This window comes from Scatophagus argus, chromosome 13, assembly GCF_020382885.2.
Source record: "Scatophagus argus isolate fScaArg1 chromosome 13, fScaArg1.pri, whole genome shotgun sequence".
In the NCBI taxonomy this organism is placed as follows: Eukaryota; Metazoa; Chordata; class Actinopteri; family Scatophagidae; genus Scatophagus; species Scatophagus argus.
The window spans coordinates 16,773,388-16,787,580 of NC_058505.1; the positions used below are offsets into that span (position 1 = coordinate 16,773,388).

The 14,193-nt window shown below is 43.5% G+C and overlaps 2 protein-coding genes across 3 annotated transcripts; both read right to left on the reverse strand.

Moving 5' to 3' along the window:
- Positions 1-508: 508 nt before the first annotated feature.
- On the reverse strand, positions 509-4,064 carry LOC124068940 (peroxiredoxin-6-like). 2 transcript variants are annotated; one of them, XM_046407536.1, is made up of 6 exons: positions 3,942-4,064; positions 3,053-3,385; positions 2,340-2,496; positions 1,863-2,012; positions 1,593-1,687; positions 509-1,470 (listed from the first exon to the last, which is right to left on the reverse strand). In XM_046407536.1, the coding sequence occupies exons 1-6, from the start codon at positions 4,019-4,021 to the stop codon at positions 1,455-1,457; spliced, it is 831 nt and encodes a 276-aa protein (XP_046263492.1). In that variant the 5' UTR covers positions 4,022-4,064; the 3' UTR covers positions 509-1,454. The 2 variants fall into 2 exon arrangements, with proteins under 2 accessions (XP_046263492.1, XP_046263491.1); XM_046407535.1 differs by having other exon boundaries at positions 1,593-1,739; positions 3,942-4,050.
- A 3,034-nt stretch (positions 4,065-7,098) lies between these two features.
- LOC124068942 (myocilin-like) lies at positions 7,099-9,679 on the reverse strand. Its single transcript, XM_046407538.1, has 3 exons — positions 9,074-9,679; positions 8,399-8,503; positions 7,099-8,280 (listed from the first exon to the last, which is right to left on the reverse strand). The coding sequence occupies exons 1-3, from the start codon at positions 9,546-9,548 to the stop codon at positions 7,475-7,477; spliced, it is 1,386 nt and encodes a 461-aa protein (XP_046263494.1). The 5' UTR covers positions 9,549-9,679; the 3' UTR covers positions 7,099-7,474.
- Positions 9,680-14,193: the final 4,514 nt, after the last annotated feature.

Here is a 14,193-nt window from a genome sequence, read left to right on the forward strand (position 1 = left end):
CACTGTCACATCATCCTCATGTGTTTGGATTTATAAATAACTACAACAAATTTTTAAACATCCTGTCCTTTGCTCCCCCTTTTTCGCTGTTTTTCGATATCCCTCTGCTGTCCTTAAGTTCTCCTGTCTGCTGGTTGCCCAGTGGAGCCTGTTGGCAGCAGCTCCCAGGATCAGAGTTGATAAGCTCCTCACTGATGCTGCCGACCCGGTGAGGGAGAACGGCAAATCCTACACAGCTGTGTTAACATCCGCCTTCAAACAGAACTAACAGTGGTGTCCAGAAGTCACGACTGAGCGCTTTCATTGCCGTAGTTCATTGCTTGCTGAACAATATTTTTTCGTCTGAAAAGGTGAGCAACCTTAGTGCTTTTGTTGTCCCACATGGGTGAAGTCAGTACATCAAACACTCAGCCTTTGGAGTACATTTACACTAAAAACATAAAAGCTTACAAAACTAATGCAGAGTTATTGCATGTGTAATGTGAAAGCAGACAATTCCACAGCTAAGTACATTAAAAAGTTCTAACTGTTTAATGAATCAAACTAGTCAGGGAGAAGAGAGAATTTAACTACCCAGCAATGACAATTGTATTAGTTGCTCTCACTTCCTTGTATACATGGTACCAAAAACCACTTCCTCTTGCACTGGTCAAAAAAACCAATCATCTTGGGTAAACAATATAGACTTTCTCTGATATATTAACAGTCTTGTCTTTATATGTTAGAACATTATGAAAAAATTTGTCATAATTTCCCAAAGCAATGTTTACAAATTTCCATTCAAACAGTCTAAAACACAAAGGCTCAGTTACATTTAAGAGACTGGAACCAACAAATGTTTGACATTTTTGCTTTGAACTTGCTTTGAATTGGGAACTAAGATTTTGATCATCTAAATGATTAATTGATTAATCGTGGCAGCTCTGTACTATACACATCAAACTTTATATCATATGATTACATTTTCTCCTTTTTAAAGAACTATGGCACCATCTCGACCCTTACCTTTCCAAAAACAAAATGCCACTTTAGCAAAATGTGCATTGAACCACAAAGGTTTTATTAATGGAGCTGTACCTATTATCTCAAGCCAAATCCAAAATATTTTTTTTTAACCTAAGAAAAATGTAAAATGTCTTAATGAGAAAAGTCCTGCATATTCTTTAAGGCATTGCTTATTATTCCATACATTATGTCAGGGACAAAATCAGTTGCTAACTTGTTTCTATGCCTGATAGGGACAAAAATGATCTGTACCCAAGGTCCTTAAAGTCCAGGGTTGACAGCTGCTGGATTAAGGTTTCTTGGAGTGTTGATTATCAGTATTGTATCTGCCTGTACTTATGGCTGGGGTGTGTAGCGCAGATACTTCCTTCCAGAGGGCAGGTCTTTGGTGTAGACGCCTTCTGGGAACAAAGAGGCAGCGTCCTCCTCAGGTATGCTGGGAGGGACCATCACACACTCCCCCAGCTGGTGGAGGACAGACACAGAAGAGAAGCGAGGCAGGAGGTCAGTTCGTGTTTCTGCTGTGTCTGTGGTCAGCTGCTCAATGACTGGTGCAACCTGGGGTCGCTTTCAAATGTGTGACGTACCTTCCAGTCCACAGGTGTGGCCACTCGTTTTGTCGCTGTGACCTGGAGAGAGTCCACCACTCGCAAAATCTCATCAAAGTTGCGCCCGGTGGTGGCTGGGTAGAGGAATGAAAGCTTCAGCCTTTTGTCAGGACCGATGATGAACACCTACAGAGACAGGAGGAGCCTGAGAGAGTTAGTTGTTATTCTCTGCTGGCATGAGAGATAAGATAAAAAGTTTAAATGCTGCCCCTAACTTAAGAAAATTGGGATTCTGATTTGAAGACTTACACAGCGGGCAGTGAGTGGAAAGCCATCTTTGTCCTTCTCATCAGGGTCCAGCATGCCCAGGGCCACTGCCAGCTCCCGGTTACTGTCTGCTATGATGGGAAAGGGCAGCGAGCAGCAAGCTGAATCTTCACAGTTGTATGCCAGGATGTCCTGGTTAGTACAGCGACACAAGTCCTTAGTTACACATTTAAACCGAGACAGTGCTACACAGATGGAACTCTGCTGTCTTACTGAAATTGAAAAAAATAAGAGTAGAGGTAACCCCCCACCCCCAAAATACAGTAAAGAAAGAAGAATTTGGCTGCAAGACTTCTCCTAAAATGGGTGTGATATGCAGTCTTGCCTATGAACCCATAACTGACTGCAAACCAAACCCAGTTTGTAAGCCCAGAGTTCCCAATAAACATGTGAACTTTGCAGTCCAGAGATGTCCATGTTAAGCCTTGGCTAAATTTGCTTGAATTTTTTATTTCTCACCTTGATCCAACCGTGGTGATCCTCCACGCAGTCGATGGACAGGGCGATCATTTTCACGTTGCGTTTACTGAACTCACTGCTCAGTCGGGCAGCTCGACCCAGCTCTGTGGTGCACACGGGGGTGTAGTCTCTGGGGTGGGAGAACAGGATTCCCCATCTGGAATGAAAGGAGAGATGAGTGAGTCTGTGTCGGGGGTCGTGTCAGGAGCAGTGCTGCTTCTAAAGAGGAGATACAGTCTGAGGTTTTAAGACTGTAACTAACTCCTCTCATCCGACGTGAGCAACCTACAAATACGGTGGTTACTGTTGTTGCTCAATAGGATGAAGCTGAACCTGTTTTCTGACCCCAAACTGACAGGATGTGTCCTCTTTGTCACTCGACATCAGGGACTTTTTTTTCCATGAGGTCTGCAATATGATTGTACCGAGAGCATCTCACTGACTGTCACGAGTGAAATAATCTCTGATCTGATAAAGGGCCTTATGTCCTGGTTATGAACAGCTGAGCACCTGATAACTGCCAGAGTAGCCACAACCTTACATATTATTTTGTTTAAAGACACGTGTACTTCTACACCACAACGCCACTGTTGGGTTTAGAGGTTTACATGACAAGAGATGTAAAACAAAAAGCCTCCCTGTGTAGGTGAACTGGGTTCTCTGTAAGCCTACAAAACTGCTCCCAAAAACAAATATTCAATATGCCTACTTACGAATCACCGAGAAATTCGTGAAGTTTAATTTTGCCAGTGGTGGTCTCCGCCTCGAAATCTCCGAGCAACAGTCCGGGCATGTTCAGTGTGACCTTGCGTGGATGCTCAGTGTGTGCTGCAGCGGCTCTGCTGACTGCGTGATCTGAAGAGCTGAGGCGGAAACTTCTGTGTGAAGCAGTTAGGTCTGCTCCATGTAAACTGCACAGGTCGGCATTTGTGCTCTGACTAGAAAAATGTGGTGCGTTCAGGTCGCGTTGTGATTGATTGTTGCAGCTGTCGCAAGGTTTCCAAAAGACCAGTTTATATCTGCGCGCTTTCCTGCGGCGCAGCTTCCTAATAAAGAATGATATATGATATTAGAATAACTTATTAAGGTGCACCACTTAAGCGCGTTTCCCCCAGAGTAGACTAAGTTATTATTAAGCAATTTAATCGGAAAGTCGACGACAGAATTTATAAAAGAAGCAGAATGCACATTTGAAACGTTACGGGTTTAAACTCGATGCTACTTGAATTAGTCCGAGTTTCAAGTAGATGAGGAGGATAATGCAACCACGTGACCAGCGCAGTCGGGCTCTGAACTGTTGACACTGTAATCCCGGACTCTACGGTTTGCAGGATGTTGGGTGAATGAGCGCAGCAGGACTAAAGTGTTTAGCCTACTGACCGCAGGTGGTCGATAAAGAAGGGCGGATAGGTTGCTCTGGACACTCTGTCAAAAGAAAATGTCCTCGCCAGCGTCCAGACGGAATAGTTGCCGTGGAGTAGTGTGTGGAAGCCGGGCATCATCTGAGTGCCATGTCCGCCGCCGTGGCTCCAGCTGTTCTTACTTTCCTCCAGGAGCGCAAACTGAAGACTTCTCCGTCAGCCTGAGCCAGCCGATATTTACCATAACGCTCCGGTTTTTGTTGGCGATAGATCTGTGGCTGTCCAAGCGGCTCGGAGTGTGCGCCTGTGAGGAGTCTCCATGGGGCAGCATACGGCCTTTGGTGCGCCTGGTGGAGCTCTCCGGACATGTCGTCCCGTGGCTCGTCGGCACCGTGTACTCTCTGCTCCGGGGCCAGAGCGTGGCGCAGCAGGAGATCATGCTGAATTTGGTCCTGGGTGAGTGAGTGTGTGTTGATTGTTCTGGATGTGTTATCAAGAATGACTCCAGCAGTTACACTTGTCAACAGTGGTTTGGATTCCTCCAGTCAAATTCTCTGTTTATTTTATGCCTTTTTTCAGGCAGGTATCTGCTTTATAAAAGTTCTATTTATGATCAACGTATAATTAGTTACGTTCATTTAATGTACACGCATTTGGCACACCTGTTTGGAAAGTGTTGGTCTTTATTTATAAAAATCAGCATTCAGCAGCAACAGTCTCAGTGGAGCACAAAATACTCATGAAAGAATAGCTTCTCAGCTCAGGTGTTCGTTGTTGTGCACCTTTGTGTTTATCACCACATGAACTGTTGGTAAAACCGACGCGTTATGACGCACGTTTGTACCAACTCCAACGTGAAGACTTTGGCAGTCTTTGATGAGCTGCATAATGTTAATGGCTCAGAAATAGCACGGCATAACAGACCAAAGCGGCCTCGGTCCACCTAGGTGTCACATACTGCACTGCTAGAGCTACAGGCTGTTCGTGCGTCCCCGTGGCACAGCGAGACACAGCAACAACGCAGCCATGGAAAGTTTTCTCCTTTGAGTCCAGCTGATGGCATCTGTGGCCACTGAGAGACATGCACGCGACATGGCTGCTGCTTTATTTGCACGTGTAGATTATATTTGTTGACTGACAGCTTTGAGATCAAGTCTTGATCTGCTATGCTGACTTGTGCCGTGGTCAAATACCAGAGTTATTTCTGTCACATAATGGGAATCTGGAATTACTGGAGTTAGTATATGCTCTACAGATACAGCCACATATAGAGTTCAACAATATGTTTGACACAGCCACTGCAGTGGCATATAGTTGTGGAAAAAACCCTTTCTGCTTCAGCAACACTTGTTTTGCTTTTTGTACTTTCAATAAGATGGATTTTTGTGGGAATTTCATTTGTTTTCTTTCGTTATGACTATACTATATTATACTACTATACTTTCTCCTCTAACCTGATGAGTCACAGGGTGATAACCAACAGTGGATTACCGTTGCATTTTCATCTTGTAATGTGAACTGAAACCAGTGTTGTATGACTCTCTTTCTTCCTCACAGCTCTGCTGTTGGACCTGCTGTTGGTCAGAGTTGTGAAGACCCTGGTCAGGCGCCGCAGGCCGGCCCAGAACCGCTCTGACATCCTCTCCGCCTTCTTTGTGGAGCGCTACTCCTTCCCCTCGGGTCACGCCACACGGGCGGCCATGTGTGCCCGGTTTCTGCTTGCTCAGCTGGTGGACACAGCCTCCATGCGGGTCCTGGTGGTGGGTTGGGCAACCCTGGTGAGCCTGTCCCGGCTGCTGCTTGCCAGACACTATGTGACAGATGTGGGCTTTGGCCTGGCTATGGGTTACTGCCAATATAGTCTAGTGGAAAGGTTGTGGGTGACCTGGGACTGCCTGCAGGACCTACTGCTCATGCAACTGAGAGAAAGACTCAGCAGGGTTTATGGTGGACCCTGGATGGCAGACTGGAAACACTAGGTTTGCTGGAACTGTGTGAGTGGGGAAAATGTGTAGCATGAGTGTGTGTGTGTATAATTCAGAAAATCCCTGCTGTTGTAAAATTATCAGATTATTAATATTATTATTAATTATCAGATTGTATCAAAGTTACTTCAGTATGTTTATATTTGATAATGTATATCTCTTTTTATGAGTATTTGTTTGTGTTTTATGGCATTTTTTTAGAGGATAAAGGAAATATTGAAATGAATAGACTTGGCAGTCACAGGCAGATTGTTGCTTAGCCCACTGAGATTCACATGCAGCTTGTTTGCACAATGATGACGATGATGCACAGACTTAATCTTACAAAGCTGAAAATCAAAGCTGAATTTAATTAGAACCCTTTTTAATAAAATGAATTATGTGCCATTTACAGATGTAGCCTTGCATCTTACTGAGTCAGTGATTACATTTGTGGCAGAGTATGAAACATTTAACAACTCTGTGAAAATGACACTGACACACTGCTTCCTGGTAGAAGGAGAATTTCTTTTCAGACAGACAGTCACCTCAGAAGTATGTGGTTTTATAATGAACAGTCTGTCCACAGTGGGTATACACTGTATTTGTGTGATCACTGGTGGGGGGAAGTCAGCTCACACTCGCCCAATTTTCCACCAGCTGCTGCTTCTGAGTGTCCTGACTGTCATTACAATGCATCCCATCTCCCCTTACAGCATTGCTAATCTCTGCTGCCCATCACCATCTTTAACATACCAGTGCAAATTCCAAACTAAACAATGTAGTTAGGTGATATATATATATATATATATATATATATTGTGGCTTTGCCTTGAGAAACCAGAGAGCAGACAAGTCCTTTTGCCTGTTCCAAGTGAAGGAGAATCAAGTGTGCATGCACAATGCAGCTGCAAACAGTTATCCACAGAGGGCAGTGCATAACTACAATGTGGTGGCCAATTACAACATGGGGGCTCGTGCACAAGGATGTAGACCCGATCAGGGGTTTTCCACCAAGTTGTCAGAGACTGAATGTACGTGTATAGTGAAACTTAAAGTGTGTTCACACTGCTCACAGTCCTTACATCTTATCCATCTGTTAGCCTTAATGCAAGTGAGGTCTAAATGCGGGTGTGGTCTCAACACACAAGTCCTTAAACAGTCAGCAGGAAATACAACCCCCCCCCCCCCCCAATTGGAATGTGCCGTAAGTTATTATTGTTTAAATATCCTTAATTGCAATGTACAGGTTTCACAAACTAGTTTATCAGCTATTCTTTTTTGTTGCATGTATATATTTTATGATATACTTAATTTATTCATCACTTAAACAAATTGAAGTGTACACCAGAATTAGATATTCATTGTGTGTGTGTGTGTGTGTATATGTGTGTCACTCCATATGTGTGGCTTGATATGCTATCCATACACAATCTGTGTTCTCATTATCAAGGACAATAACAAGAAGCCCAAGCAAGAAAGTTTCATTTTAAATGACAAATGTTTTATTGAGAACATAAATAGTGTGAACACTTAGCAACAGATAACAAAAATATTAAACAATTCTAAACCATGGTTACTGTTTGTAATAATCTCTGAGATCATCAACGGTCCTATCACAGCTACATTAATCTGCTTTACGAATATATTTCTGCTGATTTTATTTACAACAGCAATAGCAAAAATAGATTTTAGTCATGCAAAAACACATAGACGACCTCAGTACAACGCAAATGGTTATATGCTTCATCTCATTCACTTGCTCGTCTAACAGCACAGTCCTGTAAACATCAGTTTCTCTCTGTCCTCTTCAGCTCCTGCTGCTGTGGCTGGCCTTGCCCAGTCTAATGTCGTAGGTGACCATGTGGAAGTTGTCCCAAGCATACAGCTTTCTCTGGGCGTAGTTGTAGTCCACCATGCTGTTGTAACGGTACTTGTTCTTGAAGGGCACAGCAACAGCCCGCCCCACCCCAGTGGCTGTGTCAAACATATAGTTGATGGTGGTGTTAGCTGCAGTGTAGCTGGCCACCGTGTACAGACGTCCACATATCATGAAAGCATTGGCCACTGTGTTCTTCCTGATGTTTGTTTCCCAGCTCTTCTTCACCTCCATGCTCTCTGGGTCCAGCTGGGAAATCACGATCGCCCCCCTTGCCTTGCTTGTGCTGTAGATAGCCCACAGACCCTGTTCGTCTGCTGCCAAGTCGATGTCAGTGTAGCCACCCCATGAGTAAGGATGCTGGCCATGGAAGCCAGCGTGAGGCAGGTCCCGGCGTGATGCCAGGCCCTCAGAGGCCAGGTCATATCGGATGAGGGTCCGGCTGCGTCTGCGCTGATAGTAGAGGGAGCCGCGGTACACGGTTGCCCCTGTGCTCTCCACAGGCTCTGGCAGGACCAGGACCTTTGTAGGGAAGCCTCTGGAGAATTGATCCATGTCTTCATAAGCAAAGAGCTGGCGGACATCTTTACCCACTGTGTCGATGCGCCACACAGTCTTGTTAGTGTAATGAGGGCCCTGGGGCTCGGGATCCTGCAGCCACACTCCATACTTCCCTGTGATGCTGTCAGCCTTCCTGTGCATCACGGGGTCTCCCACTGACACCAGCTCTCCACAGGCTGAAGGAAAAACACACTCAACCTTCATGTTATATATTTACAGTGCTTTTGTCATTTGTGTCAATAACCCACCAATAGACTGACTGGAGCAGCTACATCAGTAAAACCCAAGCTTTACCTGTGAAATTGTGATTTCTTTCTGGAATGAGGTGGGATGCTGGAACTTCTGTAACCTCAGCCTTCATCTCCTGGTATGCACTATTCCCAAAGTCATATGCAGGGTCTGAGAGAGAGTGAAAGAGAAATGCATGTAAGAAAGCAAAACTACTATATACAAGTGCAGACTGTGAGGGAATTTTGAATAGAATATGGCAAAAAAGACAATTTATGCATATATTAGTAGCAAGCTGCTCTTAAACCACAGTCAGTCCCAGCACAGAGACAACATAAAAGTCAAATTGTCTTGTTTATTTGCATAGGAGAACAGCAGGTTCCCCCATGACCCTGCCGTTGCTCTCCTGAAAATGACCACATGCACATATACAGACATGTGTGAGTGACAAAGCCATAAAAGAAGAGTCTGCGTTGTAAATTCCAATCCCCTTACTCAACCTGGGACCGCTAACTGCAACCTGAGATGTTGTCCAAGGAGACTTTTCACTGCCTAAGTCAACCACAGACATTTATCAAATAACAGAAAAAAAAGCGTAAATACAGAAGAGCAGCAAAAAATATCTTTGGTGAATACCCCAACACATTTTTAGTTGTTGAGAGTAAATGCGTTCTTTTAGGGACTCATGTGTTGAAATTTAAAGGTTTGATTTGTTTTCCTGTAATTTCCTGATATACATACCACTGACAGGTCTGTTTTCATGCTGAGTTCCCCCTGAGGTGTGTGTCTGCTGGCAAGGTTTTTGTCTAAGGCTCTCAGCCTCCTGACTCAGCTCGTCCAGCCTCCTCTGCAGCTCCTGGACCTGCCTGTTCAGATGCTCCTTGTCCTGCTGCAGCTGGTTTCTCTCCCCTGTAACCAGGGAGTAAGCTTCCTGGAGACCCTCTTGATCATCACCAGTCCCAACACCTCCATCTACCCCAGTTATCAGACGGCTGACCAAAGCCTCCAGCAGAGTGAGTCGGGACGAGACTCCATCCATCTCTGGTTTGATGTTGTTTTCAGAGCAGCTGGACTCCTCTGGACTAGCCACAGTGAAGGTGTAGTGGCAGCGCCCAGTGTGGTCATTGGAGCGGTGGAACAAGGATCTGTCTTGGGCCTGGCTTCGGCTTGACAGAGGTAAGCAGGACAGGCAAAAGAAAAACACCTGGAACCACATTCTGGAGCCTGAGCCGGTTATGGTTTGGGAAAATCTGCAGAGGTGCAAGTGTTTATCCTTTTTGATTCAGTAGAGTGTTTCTGCTTGGTTTATATGTTTTCTTTCTTTTTCCTTAGCCGGTGCCACCAAGGTATTCCTGGTCAGTGCAGGTCAGTGTCTGTATCCCAGCAATGCTGTGTTGGATATTTATACAGTTTACTGTCAGAGAGTGGGAGGGGATGAGGAGTGTGTCAGGGAGGGAAAAAGCTAGAGGGGTGTGCAGTGTATGTAAAGGTCCACGTGTGTCTTGTTTTTAGTGAGCTATCACTATCAGTGGAAAAATTCCAAATTTGATGTTTATTTTTTCCTGTGGAGAATCTCAGCAGTTGGTATGTCTATACAGGTTGTTTTGACTGGACAGCATCTCTTTATGTGTCTACTGGCTGTCAGCTGCAGTGCTGTTTACTTCCTCCGTCACTGATAGTTTTACTGTTAAACCACCATGTGATTAACAGTAAACGCAGTTTATGACCTGGGTACGGGGTTAAATTTGGGTTTGAGAAGCCAACATTTGCCAACCAGATTTGACAGCAAAGCAACCTGGTCCTTTAGAGGACCTGAGAGCACGCTGCTGTCTTATTGTCTCTCTACAGCTGGACAGGATGCATGGAACAGCAGGACAGGCTGGCAGCCTGCTTATATTGGTGGTGCGGTTGCTCTTCCTTTCTTCCTAACAAAACCACATAAAGCCCACACACTAACACCTCTACATGGTGATATTTACTGTATAAAGCACTATGTTTGCTATCTCCCATTTTATATGATTGCCCAAAATGCCTTTGCGTAAATCAGTCCACTATATACTGCCTTCAAAAATTCCACAAAGCAATGGAAAATGTTTTGTCATCTCGTGGCACGTACATTCCTTTCTTATATCGATCCCACTGTACAGTGAATTGTATTTACCCTTGTCACTCTCCAGTCACAAAAGATGAATTCAGTGTATCTAAAATTCCTGACTGAAGACGAAATTACTGAGTATCTTTATAATGAAAAGGAAATGAGTGAGCAATATTTAATTTCAGTCACAGCCAAAAGTCTAAAGCCATGCGAGTGGCTTGCTTTGAGGTAAATGCAGTCACTAGCATGACAACACGCACATAATGGCAGTGCTAATGTGCTAATGTTAAACAGGTGTAGTGTTTACCGTCTGACCATTTTAGTATGTTAATATTTACTAATTGTCATTGCAAAGTGTAGCTGAAGCTACTGGGATTAGTTTTGCATTTGATTTGGTCATAAATCACAGTATTGGACAAACTAAATATATATTACAATTCATTCTACGGAGAACATGAATGTCTATGCCAGTTTTTATGGCAGTCCATCTGGAATTTTACTTAAACACACAAATGTCAACCTCATGGTGGTGTTAGGGGGTTCATCGTCAGGGAACTATGAACGTCTGGACAAGATTTCATGGCAACTCGTCCAGTAGTTGCTGGAACAAAGCAGTGGACTGATTGACAGACTGACTGCCAGATAGACCAATAATGTCAACCCCTGGAGTCCAGCTGCTGGACTGGCTTAAAACGTGGCTTAGAAAGCTAAACATAAAAGCAACGGATTTTTATTTGCTGGACACATTACGGTCTATAAAACTTTTTATTATCAAAATCATCCCTTCCGGCTCTCTTCTCTCTTTCTACGTGAGGCATGTGGCCCATCTGTGTTCCAACTGCCTCCATGTGATACGTCTGGGATGTGGTCTGGTTCTGTGTTGAACAAAGGGGGGAATTATATATCACCAAATATATCAAATACATCACAAATATCCCCAATATGCACACACTGTAAGTGTGCAAGAAAACATTTTTGTGGTCTTTGAGGGTGTAAAGATCATTAGTCACAGTTGTGCGCTGGTAGCACTTTCTCTCCCTTTTTCTCCACTGTTACTTTCATTTGTCTTTTTTCTGAATCAAAACATATTGTGGCTGTTGTCAGTGACATTTTACATAAATACCAAGAACCAGCTCACCCTGAAAAGCACATCTGTGTTTGGTTCCACAAGCTCAGTCCGCTGCCTAGTTAACCTGGATGGACCTTTTACAGCCCATGGAAAGTCACCAGTGTTCCACGGTGTTTTTACCACTGAGGTGTGTTTTTTTTCTTATGTAACATTATGACTCAGACAACCTGTAAAAAGAGCACAGGGGATCACGCAACCTCTTCCTCATGCATTCTCTCTATATGTTTAAGTAGCTCTGCTGAGAGACGGGGCCTGATGTCAGTCTGCTCAAATGTTCAACATGCATATCTACATGTTCTAGTAATGATGATTCTCAGAGATTTTGTCCCTCATACTTTTCTGTAGATGCAATCATACATGGTACAATTTCTTGCATGTAGGATTGTTGCTTATCTTTTTGGCCAAAACCTTTAAATATCAAGTTATCAAACCGAATTAGTCTAGATGTCAAGTGAAACAATGTTTGGCTGCAGAAGGATGAGTTTGTTATGGCTCAGCCACCATTCAGAAGTGTTTAAACTTCCAAAGTCAGGTTTAAGGTGATATATGGGATTTTTTAACTGTTGCTTATATAAACATCCAGGAGTTAGACCATTATCAGAGACATTATCAGTCCTTTACAGTCTTGTTTCTACTCACGTGGTGAATTTAAGTCCAATATTCCCCCTCTTTCTGTTTTTGGTCCCTACCAACCCCTTAGGGAGACATCTGGCTCTTTAGTTGCTAAATGCTCCACCCTGTTCACCAGCTAGCCTCTAGTTGTGTCTGTCTGCTGCTGGGTGTTTGGCAGGTAGAGTATGGTAAGTTTTTAGAGCTCTTTATAACAGCTGCCTCCCACAATCGAGAACAATGCTATGAGAGCGGTTAGAGGAAACAATGTCACATGACCTCTCATCACCGGATGGAGATGGAGAAAGATGTGATAAATATTAAATATCAAAGTTCTTTTGGTAGTTATTCAAGAACATTTAAAAGTACAATTCCAGAAATCTTGGCAATGTGGAATTTCCGCTGTTGTATTCTGAAGGGACACTTTACCTCTGCATGTGTATGAATATTATGCAACAGGAAACGGGGGGGGACAGGGACTGTTGGGGACATTGGCATCACAGAATAAAAGCAAAGCAGATGAGAGAAACAGTGTGACAGACATGTGGAAAATAAAACGCTCACTGTTAGAGTTGTTTACAGAGCAGCCACTACAATCTGATTTAATTTAGAGGAAATTGCATAAGGCATAAGGGATTTCATTGAGCAGGAAAGTGGCTTGGTAGGAGTTTAGATCATGTGCTAGTTCTCTCACACACGGTCATTAGGGCAATGACAACATTATTTCCCAGTGGCTGATGAATAGCAAATTTGAGCAACAACCTCACAGAACAATCATTGGCCCGCCAGACGTGCATTTACAGGTGTGAAGTGTTGCATAACGTGCAAAAGTGTTGAGCCCTCAACCTCCCATCTCAGTGCGTAGGTGACAGACTAGAAGGAAAGAGTTTGAAGCTAAGCCATGTTTCTCTGAATGTGTGCTCAGTTTATTAGACAGAGTGAGACAGGGAGTGAGACAGTCTTGAGACCAGGCACGTGTTATGATGTAAGCTACAGAAGCTCAAATCTGTTTTGTTTGATTTGCAGTGAGCCACTGGTGGCATAGAATAATTAGTGTTTATAGTTCTATAGTGTTCAGTAAATGAACCCACAAGGGGTCTGTGTGAGGCGTTTCTGAGAAAAGCATTAAAAGGGCCTGTTGTCTGCTGTGAGGGTATAATCATGGTGGATCACATGCCTACACACACGAAACCTCAGCCTCACAGCAGCACAGTGGGTGTTGTTTGGTTTTTGACAGCCCAGTACAGGTGTTAAACCAGAGGTTCTTATTATCGATGCAGACATGGCACCAGGGTGTCCTCTGTGAAAATACAGACAGACATAAAAAAGCAGATCAGACACAACTGATATAACACAGCAGGGATGCAACCTATTGAAAATTTGCTGTCTTTTGCAGGTCTTTGGAGTCTTGCGCCTTAAAAGTCTCACAAAAAATAAGAACATTTCACCACATGTTATATTAACATGTATTCTACGATCTGTTTATGTGTTACATTAACACTCATTTCTGGTCTTCCTGTTTTTTTTTTCAGGATCGTATTTTTGCTCTAACGGTACGCTTATTCTTTCACTGGGACGTAGCAGTTTTAAAGGAAATTCATGTGCTAGCTTCATAGCTTATATGGCAGAAGTTGATGGTAAGCAGTGAGAACCATCATGGATGCGCAGTCATCTTTGCTTAGAATGTAAGCATGGCAAAATTTTGAGAAGTGAAATTTCACCAAAACCAAACAGGATGTCAAAGTCTGTGCCAAATTTAATGGCAATCCATCCCATAGCTGAGATAGTTCAGTTTAGATAGTTTAGTCTGGATTAAAGTGGCAGACCGCTATGGCTAGCAGTGAGTACTTAGCAGTCTGAGTACAGTACATCTTAAACAGGCAGAGAGTGTACAGTTCATCTTTTCAAGATTAAAAACTTCTTGTAAACCGTCCCCAACTGATGTCTGTGTCTCTGTCTTTTGTGACATTACGTCATTTAAACACACAGTGTAAAGATAATGATATTCCTACTCATTGTAATTGCAGT